The 12,129-nt window shown below is 37.5% G+C and overlaps 2 protein-coding genes and 1 non-coding gene across 3 annotated transcripts; 2 read left to right on the top strand and 1 right to left on the bottom strand.

Moving 5' to 3' along the window:
• The first annotated feature begins 3,677 nt into the window (after positions 1 to 3,677).
• Positions 3,678 to 7,775, top strand: LOC104230716 (uncharacterized). The gene is made up of 4 exons (XM_009783592.2): positions 3,678 to 4,161; positions 4,264 to 4,295; positions 5,290 to 5,487; positions 7,108 to 7,775. The coding sequence occupies exons 1-4, from the start codon at positions 3,915 to 3,917 to the stop codon at positions 7,408 to 7,410; spliced, it is 780 nt and encodes a 259-aa protein (XP_009781894.1). The 5' UTR covers positions 3,678 to 3,914; the 3' UTR covers positions 7,411 to 7,775.
• Positions 5,747 to 5,852, top strand: LOC138878830 (U6 spliceosomal RNA). The gene has a single exon (XR_011402604.1). It is a non-coding gene; the product is annotated as a U6 spliceosomal RNA (small nuclear RNA).
• A 207-nt stretch (positions 7,776 to 7,982) lies between the features above and the next one.
• On the bottom strand, positions 7,983 to 9,218 carry LOC104230715 (translocator protein homolog). Its single transcript, XM_009783591.2, has one exon. The coding sequence runs from the start codon at positions 8,696 to 8,698 to the stop codon at positions 8,108 to 8,110; it is 591 nt and encodes a 196-aa protein (XP_009781893.1). The 5' UTR covers positions 8,699 to 9,218; the 3' UTR covers positions 7,983 to 8,107.
• Positions 9,219 to 12,129: the final 2,911 nt, after the last annotated feature.

Genomic DNA, 12,129 nt, shown 5'->3' with positions numbered 1-12,129 from the left:
CAATCCCCAATAGTGCACGACCCTACGCTCGTTATCAAGTGTGCGTCTCACCTCAATGTAGCACTACAATGTGCGATCCGGGGTTTCAAACCCTCAGAACATCATTATAATCATTACTCACCTTGATCTGGTCCAAACTCTAGCCCACGATGCCTTGCCCGCACGAATCAACCTCCGGATACTACAAATCTAGCCACAATTAGTACGTAATCATTAAGATATGCTAAGGGAACGAAGCCCACTCGAAAATATCCAATTTACATCAAAAATCCTGAAATTGCTCAAACTGGCCCCCGGTCCCACATCTCGGAATCCGATAAAAATCACATCAATAGAATCCTCATCCGCTCATGAGTCTATACATACCAAGAACATCAAAATCAGACCTCAAATGACCCCTCAAATCCCCAATTTACACTTTCCAGATTCAAGCCCTAATTCTTCAATACTAGGCTTAATTCCATGATTAATTAGATATAATTCACACAAGAATCGAGTATTGAGTTCAACAATTTTACCTCCAAGTGATTCCCCTTGAATCCCTCTTCAATCCTCTTCAAAAAGCTTCAAAATTGACCAACAATGGAGGAACTTAGCCTCAAATTCGCGGAAATGAGCTTTTAAAACATTCTGCCTAGCTCTTATTTTTCCTTCATCGCGATCGCGGGAAAACCTTCACGATCGCGAAGCACAATTACTCAGTTCCCAAATTTTACTCTACGCGGACGCATAAAGCACCCTGCAAACACGATGCTCAGCCCTTTTACACTACGCGATCGCGGACTCACTGTCGCGTTCGCAATGAACAAAAATCAAGCCAAGACATGTCCAAATAACTTTACGCGACCTTCCCTACGCGATCGTGATCAACAATTTCCTTACCTCTATGCAATCGCAACTAATCCTTCACGAACGCATTGAACAAAATGGACTGCCCCTCAGAAAGCTCTACGCGATCGCGAGAGCCCCTACGCGATCACGAAGGGTAAAACTCTGCAACAGCTGAACCTGCAAATTTGCAACACCTTCAAGGCATGAAATGGTACAATTGACCATCCGAAACTCGCCCGAGGCCCTCGGGACCTCAACCAAAGGCTCCAACATATCCTAAAACTTTATTCAAACTTGTACCACTCTTCAAAACACCTCAAACAACACCAAATCAACCAAAACACATTGGATTCAAGCCAAACTTTCTAAAATCTTCCAAATTCCGTTTTTGATCAAAAACTCAACCAAATCCTGTCCGAATGACCTGAAATTTTTCACACACATCCCAAATGATACAACGGAACCACTGAAACTTCCAGAATTTTATTCCAGCCTCTATATCAAAATCTCACCTATCAACCGAAGAACGCCGAAATCTCAATTTCGCCAATTCAAGCCTAAACCTTCGACGGACCTCCATAATGCATTTCGATCATGCTCCTAAGTCCCAAATCACCTAACGGAGCTAACCTAATCATAAAAATACCTATCCGGCATCATATACCAACAAGTCAAATCTTGGTCAAATCTTTCAAATTTCAAGCTTCGAACTGAGAACTGTTCTTCCAAATTCATTCTGATTATCCTGAAAACCAAAACCAACGATTTGCATAAGTCATAATCCCTCACACGGGGCAAGTCATGCCCAAGAACTGACGAACAAGGTGCAAAAGCTCAAAACAACCGGTCGGGTCATTACAATGTAGAAGAAGAAATGATTGGCCCAAAGAGAAAGACACTATCCAAGTAGAATTGACTTCATATAAAAAACATGAAGTTTTTTGGACCTATAGCCCGAACACCTGAAGGTGTAAAGATAGTGGGGTATAACTGGACTTTTGTGCGAAAAAGAAATGGAAAATATAAAGTCGTAAGATATAAAACACGACTTGTGGCACAAGGATTTTCGCAACGACCTATCGTTGGTTTTATGAATATATATTCTCCTGTGGTGGATACAATCACATTCAGGTATCTTATCAGTCTGGCAGTACATAAAAACTGGATATGCATCTTATGGATGTTGTCACGGCCTATTTATGTGGCTCACTGGACAACAAAATTTTTATGAAAATCCCAGAAGGATTCAAAGTGCCGATAACATACAAAGATTCCCAGAAAACTTGTTCGATAAAGCTTCAGAAATCCTTATATGAATTGAAGCATCAGGGAGCATGTAGTATAATCGCCTTAGTGAATACCTATTGAAAGAATGGTACATATATGTCCCAATTTGCCCTTTTGTTATTATAAAAGGATTTGGATCTAAATTTATCATAATAGTTGTGTATGTTGATGACGTGAATATAATTGGAATTCTGAAGAACTTCCAAAGGGAGTAGAATGTTTGAATAAAGAATTTGAAATGAAAGATTTTGAAAAGACGATTTTATCTTGGATTACAAATTGAGCATTCGAAAAATGAAATATTTGTCCATCAATCAACATACACTAAAACTATTTTGAAGCGCTTTTATATGATAATGCATATCTGTTAAGTACCCTGATGGTTGTGAGATTGTTTGATATAGATAAAGATCTATTTCGCCCTCATGAAAATGATAAAGAGCTTCTAGGTGCTGAATTACCATATCTTAATGCCATTGGGGCATTAATATATCTTGCTAATAATGTTCGACCAGATATAATTTTCTTTGTGAGCTTGTTAGCAAGACTTAGTTCTTCCCCAACACAAATATACTGTAATGGTATTAAGCATCTCTTCAGATATCTCCGAGGGACCATTGATATAAGATTATTTTACTCAAATGAATCTAGGTCACAACTAATTGGTTATGCAGATGCAGGATATTTGTCTGATCCACATAAGAGTCGATCTCAAACATGCTATTTATTCACATGTGAAGGTACTGCCATATCACGGCGTTCAAGAAAATAAACGATGGTTGCAACTTCTTCAAATCATGAAGAGATAGTAGCTATTTGTGAAGTGAGTCGAGAATGCGTTTGGTTGAGATCAATAACTTAGTATATCCGGATATGTGGTCTTTTATGAGGAAAGGATATTCCAATAATATTGTATGAAGATAATGCTTCATGTATAGCTCAACTAAAAAGGGGATATATAAAGGAGACCGAACAAAGCACATTTCACCAAAATATTTTTTCACGCACGATCTTCAAAAGAATAGTGAATTAGATGTTCAACAAGTTCGTTCAAGTGATAATTTGGCAGACTTGTTCACTAAGGCATAAGCGACATCAACATTTGATAAATTGAGATATAGGATTGGAATGTGTCATCGTTGAGATATCAAATAGAATTTTCATTAGGGGGAGAAATACGTGCTATACTCTTTTTTCCTTGACCAAGATTTTGTCCCAATTAAATTTTCCTGGCAAGGTTTTTAATAAGACAGCTCTTAGTGTGTACTACAAGATATTACAAGATATGTGTACTCTTTTTCTTTCACTAGACTTTTTTTTTCTTAGTAAAGTTTTAACGAGACACTATTATCTTTTAATCGACATCCAATTGGGGGAAAGTTATATAAATCCACTTGCACAGAAGGTGGATGTCCAACTTGAAATTTGGAAATCTTGTCATATCAAGATTTGTCTTTATGTCTAGATTTGTGTTGATTTTGGGACTCAACTAGATTTAGAAAATTATGTAATAATGCAATAGCATCTATAAATAGGATCATTCATGAACCTAAAGAATGACACTTTGAAATGAAGAAAGAATCATTCCTTTCTACTATTATCACTTTTATTTCGTAACAAAATATGTATTATTGCATATTACTGGTAGAAAAATTTAAAGTGGCCAAAAAGGACAACTTCCGGAAATAGAAATCTTTTAACTCACCCAAAAATTGAAAAAAAAAATTGAAACTGGAACTGTGCAAACAGCAAGGCAAAATTGAACTGGAAGAGAATCAGATTTTAAGAACAATAATATGGAAGAGCAGCTGAAGACGATTCTAACGGAAGCGTTTGGCGAGTCATCAGACAGCGAAGGCGAAGAACAACAGCTTGTCCATTCTCACTGTGTAGAGAATCGGGATAATGGAAAAGCCCTAACCGGGTCAGTGTTTGGAGAAAGTCATGACTGGGAAAAAATCAGTGAAATTGATGGTCTCTGGTTGTGCAAAGACTTCCTATCTCCTGATCAACAATCAAAGTTGTTATCATCAATCCAAAAAGGTAGTAATATATAAGGCGTATTATGTGGGTCCAACTGAACCTATTACTCCTATTTTACATCAAAGCTCTTACTTTTGCTTCTTGACTCTATTGTGGCTGCAGAAGAATGGTTTGCTCAATCCTCAAGCAATCAGGTCTTGTTGGATCCTCAAACCTTCACCGCATTCTTTTATAGTACACTTATTCCTTTTAATTAAGTGTGATTTAAAAGCTTACTCATGTGTCATTTGGCTGAAGGATATAGTTACTCACTAGTGCTATTTCCAAGTTAAATCTTTAATTTGCATACTTGTGTGCTTGAATTGTGTAGAAAATGACCCTTTATGTTTCATTTGAAATAAGATGTTTCCTGTGATTTTTATGTAAAAATGTGAACTTTTGAATTTAGTGTCCCTAAATCTTAAGTTGAGAATTTATACCACTGCTACTCAAGGGAGAAGAAACATGTCGGGTATTGTATTTGGGGGTAAGTCAGCTGTACTTATGACACTTTGCTGAAGGGGAGTCTTGGAGCAAAGGTAAAGTTGTCTCCGTATAGGTCACCGGTTCGAACCGTGAAAGTAACTATTAATGCTTGCATTAGGATAGACTGTCTACATCACACCTAAGGGGTGCGATCCTTCCCCAAACACTGCATGAATGTGAGATGCTTTGTGTACTGGGCTGCACTTTTTTTTATGACACTTCTCTCTGAAGTTAGTGAATGGATGCACAAGTCAGTACAAGTGGTGAATTCGTAGGTTATTTCTACCATGTGCATCAAACCAATTCTTTCATTCGAAATTCAAAAACTTTAGACTCTCCATTCTCCATGTAATAATAGTTCTTCAAAGTAATCTCATTCTCTTTTTGTCGAAAAACAGATAAAAAATAGAAAAATACTACAAAGCATATCTGGCATGTAGTTGAACTATGAAAAAGTTTGTCCTCCAGTTATCTCTGAGAAGGACAAAGACCAGAAGGTTCTGTTTAACACTTTCTTTTCCTTTGATTATGTGACTAGGTTACGAAAAATTTCAACCAACAATGAATTTTTGCATTTCTCTTAATGGGTTCAAACTGTTCGACTATTTTAACCTAGAGTCATTTATCGATGCACTTGATCACATGTATTTTCCTCCCCTGCAGGCTATGAGGTTTGGTGACCTACCAGAGTGGGCAGTTGAGCTCTCCAGCTCTATCCATGAGGCGATTCTTTTCGATAATTGTGTTGCAGAGTTGGATAACTGTGAAAAGGGCAAGGAAGCGTGTATCTTTCCACAAGATCTGTTATGGAGGAAACCTCTATTTGATCAACTTATAGTTAACATGTATCGACCAGGTGAGGTGCGGTTTTATCCTTTCACAGAACTGTTTTTTCATCGATCAGTGTTTTACCACAGTACCATTGTGCAGCTAAAATGCTACTAACTGTTCAACTAGTAGAACCATCAAGTTAGAAGATGCAGTATAAGATGCCAACAAAAAGGATCAACGCATTAAATATTGTTACAAATCTTGGTAATTGGTGTAAAATCCCTAGATATTGTATTATGATTTTGTGGTACTATGTGCAGTCTACCAAATGCATGCTTGACGGTTACGAGTCGCTCCTTGGACATCCGATAAAATTGAAACGATACAGAGAAGACTAGTATATGGGCCCTTGCGCAAGGATACAACAACAACAAACAGTGTATTCCCGTACTGTGGGGTCTGGGGAGGATAGCGTGTGCACAGACTTTATCGCTGCCTTGTGAAGGTAGAGAGGTTGTTAAAATATTTTTTCAACAGTTTTGGAAAAGAAAAACAAGAACAGTAATAATACAACAACTGAAGCAAGGGTAAGAATATGTAATAATATAAAACGAAGAATAAAAATAATACGAGAATGGAATGATGGTGCATATATGGTTTCCCAAACTCTACTACCTACTAACCTTCTATTCTTATCATCGACATCCAGATCCTTGTATCTAGGGTCATGTCCTTGGTAAGCTGAAAATATGTCCTATCCTGTCTAATCATTTCTCACCAATACTTCTTTGGCCTTCTCCTACCTCTCGTTAGACCCACAATCCCTCTCTCGTTGCGCAAGGATGACATGCACAAATCGAGAAATGCGTGCTAGACGGTTAAGAAGTATAAACAGGGTTCTGGTTTATGAAGTGAAGCTTATTAGTATGATATAGATTCTCGTAGCAATGAACTAAGTCAGTCAAAGAAATTGAATAAATATCTAGTAGAGGAGAGCTTTCCTACACTAGTATTCTGACATACTGGAATTTGTTTCTCAAAGTCTAGTCAATCAGATTTCAGCCATAGCACTTATATGACCGTACGAACAAAAGTTTGTGTAATGATTGAACAACTTTGATCTGTTCCCAGGCAAAAGAATAATAGACTGTGAAGCTGGAAACTTTTAGGATAAGATGCCTCTCTGCTGTGGATATGCTATAAGTAACACGAGCTGGTATTAACATCTAGGCTTAGCTGTTATTAAAACATCATCTTTCCTTTCAGTCTTTCCAAATGGTAATATTTTTTTCTTTTTTGGGCAAAGGACTAACATTCTCATATAGTGTGCGTAGTCTTTTTAATCTTAATCTTCTTACTAGTGCCTTTTAATTTTCTTTTATACTGGACAGTGATGTCATGATTTCTTCTCTTTTTCTTCTATTTGAGTCAAAATATTACTGCAAATTCTGGAGTGATTTTTATTATTCTTCTCTTTTTCTTCTATTTGAGTCAAAATATTACTGCAAATTCTGGAGTGATTTTTATTACTATCATATTCGAACTGTATTGGATTTTAGATCGACAAGCAATATTAATTAAGCATGATTTTCTCGTCAACAACTTTGACCGCATTGGATTTTAGATTGATAGGCTTAGTTGATTTAGCATCACCCGTTAATTCTCATTTTAGTGGTATCCTGGTAATGAGATGGCATTGCTTTATAACAGGGTATCTGTCCACATGTTGATCTAATGCGCTTTGAGGATGGAATTGCTATCGTATCTCTGGAGTCATCCTGCGTGATGCATTTTACTCGAGTCGAGAATGAAACATGCAGAGACCAAGATCCACCACAAAAAGTACCTTTGCTCTTGATCCCGGGATGTCTTATTTTGATGTGGGGAGAAGCACGCTACCTTTGGAAGCATGAGATAAACCGAAAGCCTGGGTTTCAAAAATGGGAAGGCCAAGAGATTGATCAGAAGAGGAGAATTTCTGTGACACTTAGGAAGCTCTGCCGCACTGACTAGAATTTAGTGCTATGACACCGTTGCTCAAGGTCATTTTCTTGCTCGGGCCTGAGCTTGGGAGATCCCCTGATTTAAGTTCCCTGTTCTGATAATTGTTCCTCAACCATTACACATATTTTAGTGCCAAGGCAGCAGCTCAGCCTATATATTATTCGTCTTGCTTCTAAGTTTCTGATATGATGATGAACATGAATTAACAAGCATTTTCCGCTGATCTCTGTACATTTTACTTGGGAACACCTGTCCTGGTACTAGGTAAGGATCATGCTTGAAACTTAAAGGCTCAGGTTCTCCCAGGAAATTTCCAGTATTTGCGATGTTTTGAAGAACTCGTTCAAGAATTTACTACCTGGCCCTGCAAAACATTCTTACATTCTTACTCCACTGACACTATTTTTTTTCCCGCGATTCATGAATTAATGGTATCGCTATTTTTCTCTCTTTTTACCCTAAAAAAAAGAAGAGCGAAATACCTCGTACGTACTGCGAATAAAAAAGAATAACTCATCAATCAAACAAGGAGAACATGTCACAAAATTACTGCGACTAGTTAGAGCGCGATCTCTGCCATGAAAATTAAGATCTTTCATTCCATGCATTTTAGAATGTAAAATATAAAGCAGCAAATAGAGAATACAAGTAAATCTAAATTACATTACAGGCAAAAGAACAAGTGCGTATAGCATCTACATGATTCCTAGTGGTATACAAGCTTAAGATTTGCGAGGCTCAGAAGCACAGCCCATCCAAGGCATGGTTTTACCAGATCCCCTGCTATAGGATTCACGCTTTTAAAAGCCCTAGCACAAGCAATCAACACTCCAAACAAAGCCATGCACAAAACCAACCCAATCTTAGTAGCTCCAACCTTAAACACCACAGGATCCCAAGCCAAACTCAACCCCAATTGGCTTAAGTACAAGAGCATAGCCATAGGCTGGCGATGAAATCCACCGTCAGCCCAAACAAGCCAAGCAGAAAGGCCCATCAGAAAAGCAGAACCCAAACAAGCTAAGTGCAAAGCCCACAAACGTGGGATCCAAAAGGGTTTCTCCATTGAAACGTACTGGTAACTGGACCCAAAGAAAGAGATGTCTAAAAGGGTTAATAGCAAAGGTAAGGTCAAGGCGATTCCCAAAGATTTGAGGCCACGTTTGGCTTTCTGTCTTCTTGTTGTTTTGCTGCTTCTGTCCATTTCTCTATCTTTGTGTTCTGCTGTTTGGACAACTTCCTTTTCTTCTTCTTGTCCTCCTTTGGTAATTCTGTGTTTCAGCTCTTGGGAAGCCATGTGATCCGATTATAGCGTTTACTATTGAGAAGAGAGTGCAAGGTAGAAGGAACTAGACTCGGGAACAACAAGGGTCCAGAAAAATTTCTGGTGACGGAATGATATTGAAAGAAGGCGGATCCACTATTTATATCCACTCGTGTAAACCTTTTATATATGCATTTTTTATTTTTTTTAACTGCTTACTAGCTGATTAAAAATAGCTAAATAAATACTAGTAAATGTCAGAGTTGAATTTATAAATTAATAAGCTGTTATTATTTAAACTGAAATGTTGATATTGATGATAAAAGAAGTTTGTGTATAGCAAGATGAACGTTAGCAGCATTAGGAAAAGAGGACAGATGGCTGAAATAAGTGATGAAGAGTGGAAAGAAGCAGTACACGTGGACAGAAGTCAGTGCCAACAGTGATTGCTGCAGTTATCGTCTTTCTATCAAAACAAAGGAACAACACAATGGCGTACCTATCATTAGTTTCGCTATGGTGCCGACTCCGATCCAGATGTTGCACGCTGCTTGGAACCAGTGGCCACTAACACGCATGCATGCAGGCCCGAATGATTTAATTTTTCTTTTTTACAATTTATACTTATTATATATTATTAATATGTATATTATACGTATAATTATATTAAACATATAATATATATATATTTTTCTGCTATTATTTTTAGAACAGCCCAAAAATATAATTATTCCTCTAATTTTATGGACTTACTAACAAACGTAATTAGTTTGGCCAAATATTTTTAAAATATTTTAGAAGTACTACACCAACAACAATTACAAAAAGGAATTTTTTCATTTCTATACACTATTGAAAACTTTATTACTCTAAATGTTCATGTTTAGTAAACTACCCTACCTACACAAGTTTTGTTTACAAAATATATACATTACACCTTAAAAGGCTCCAAATCCATTATTAGTGCCTTCAATTGAAAAATTTAGTTACACCCTTTACCTTTTTTTCTCTTCTTCTCTTTCCTCATTTTTCTGATGCACTATACTAATCGTGAAGTGAAATTGTAGACAATAAATTTGGGTCGAGAAAATAAAATCAAGACCGAAAAATATCGCAACAATCGTAGTATTTTATTTCAAATATTTGAGTGTACAATCTCTATGAATCCTCTGATTCTTCTTTTCAATAGTAAATAAATTTAAGGGCCTTTGAGCTTGATCTTGAATATGTATTTGTTGTCTCGAACGATAATCTTGTTCTTGAGCTTGAGCTTGATTGCTTGAACTTGACCTTGATTTGTTCTTCGTTCTTGAACTTGCACTTGATTTCTTGAACTTGAACTTGAAGCCTGAAACTTGTGGAGGAATTTGTAGCGTTTGATCCACGAGCTCTTTCTTGCTTCTTGTTATAACTTCTGATGTCCTTTCTGAGTTATGAAGACCCCTATTTATAGTTGTGGAAGGGAAGAGTTGTGATAAGAACAAACTCTTTCCGACCAATCAAATTGAAGTGTGACATGGCTGCATTTGATTGGCCAGAACATGTCACTTGCACACGTGGCGCGATTTCATTGGCCTTTTAGCGCGACTGGACATGCCTTGTCATTTTGACACGTGGTATGGTCCTATTGGCTCTTCCGCTTGACTTGGCGCGCCACGCCATTTGACACGTGGCACCAAACTAGGCCTCTAGGAAGATGACATCTTGGGCTTAATGAAGTGGGCTCATCACTTTAGCCCAATTAAATGGGCTAGCCCAATGGATTAAGACTTATTTATTTAATCCATATATATTGGACTTATATAATTAATTCAATTATATTAGCCCATATATTTATTTGGACCAATATATCTTGAATTTAAAATATAATTTATTGAATTTGAATTCAATAAATTTTATACGCCTACAAATGTCCCCTACTTCAAGTCTTGTCGGATATATTTGTCAAATATTGAAAGACAAGGATTGAAGTATTACGACTAACACTCCTTTGTTTTCTTTTTCCAAGGAAAGTCATATTTTTGTTTACCTCTCAATATGCAGCTTTCAAGATTAAGTAAACAATTCTTGAATCCAAATACCACATGGATTCCCTTAGGCAAAATATACGTAAACATGACTTTTTTGCTTATCATGGACTTGAGTCCAAGACCAAGTCACGTTGGTCTTGAATTGTTTCTCAAAAATAGTGCAATCTCCATTTAGAATCCAACTTCATTCAAATGCTTAGTTAGACCCCTACTTGAATTATGAAATACGCATATTACTATTCGAGCAGTAGTCAAATTACTACATTCCAGTTCAAGTTGGAAACTACTTCTTGGAGCCGCCTCAACAAGTGATCCCACATCGGAAGTTATTCTTTTATGTCGTCTTTGCCATGCCTATATAAACTGATATGCTCGTATTTGTTAGCATCAATTCGCAGTATTTGCAAGCCACTTGAGTCTATTTTCGTGGACTCGAAAGCAATAACGCGAAGGTAATTTCTTCTTCTTTTCTGGTGCTTTCTTTTTTGTTGTCTTTTTTTTTGTAGGTCAAGCGAGAAAGATATGTTCTTGTTCAACAAGATGATCCATGCATGAAGAAGATAATCTTGGGGTGTGAGGGGATGAGTATTCATCCTTTCCCGATTCTTGGAGAGATTACTCTCAATGTGGCCCAATTCTTGGAGAGATTACTCTCAAAATCGCCCGATTCTTGGAGAGATTACTCTCGATGTGACCCAATTCTTGGAGAGATTACTCTCAAAATGGCCCGATTCTTGGAGAAATTACTCTCAATGTGGCCCGATTCTTGGAGAGATTACTCTCAAAATGGCCCGATTCTTGGAGAGATTACTCTCAAAATGGCCCGATTCTTGGAGAGATTACTCTCAAAATGGCCCGATTCTTGGAGAGATTACTCTCAATGTGGCCCAATTCTTGGAGAGATTACTCTCAAAATGTGGCCCAATTCTTGGAGAGATTACTCTCAAAATGGCCCGATTCTTGGAGAGATTACTCTCAAAGTAGCCCGACTACAGGAGAGATTACTCTCAATGTGGCCCAAACTATCGGCGAGGCCAACTTAAGGTGCAAAGGGACTCATATGTCCACCTTAAGATTGGAAAGTTATAGTTCCTTTTAAGGACAAACCCACGAAGAGGCCAACTTAAGGTGCAAAGGGACTTATATGTCCACCTTAAGATTGGAAAGTTATAAAGCTTCAACTTGAAGACGACATCGACTTGAACACTTGGAAAACTTTGAAGATTTGGCGGACTTTGCAGACTTCAACTCGAAGATTCAGAGGGCTTAAACAATTCAAATTTAAGCTCGGTGAATTTGAAGACTGAAACTTGAAGACCGACGAACTTGAAGACTTCAACTTGGGGGGTTAAATATTTCAACTTTAAGACCGACGAATTTGAAGACTTCAACTTGAAGACCGACAGACTTGAAGACTTCAACCTTGAGACTTGG

Source organism: Nicotiana sylvestris, chromosome 9 (genome assembly GCF_000393655.2).
Source record: "Nicotiana sylvestris chromosome 9, ASM39365v2, whole genome shotgun sequence".
NCBI lineage: Eukaryota > Viridiplantae > Streptophyta > Magnoliopsida > Solanales > Solanaceae > Nicotiana > Nicotiana sylvestris.
This window is presented reverse-complemented; position numbering and strand designations above follow the sequence as displayed.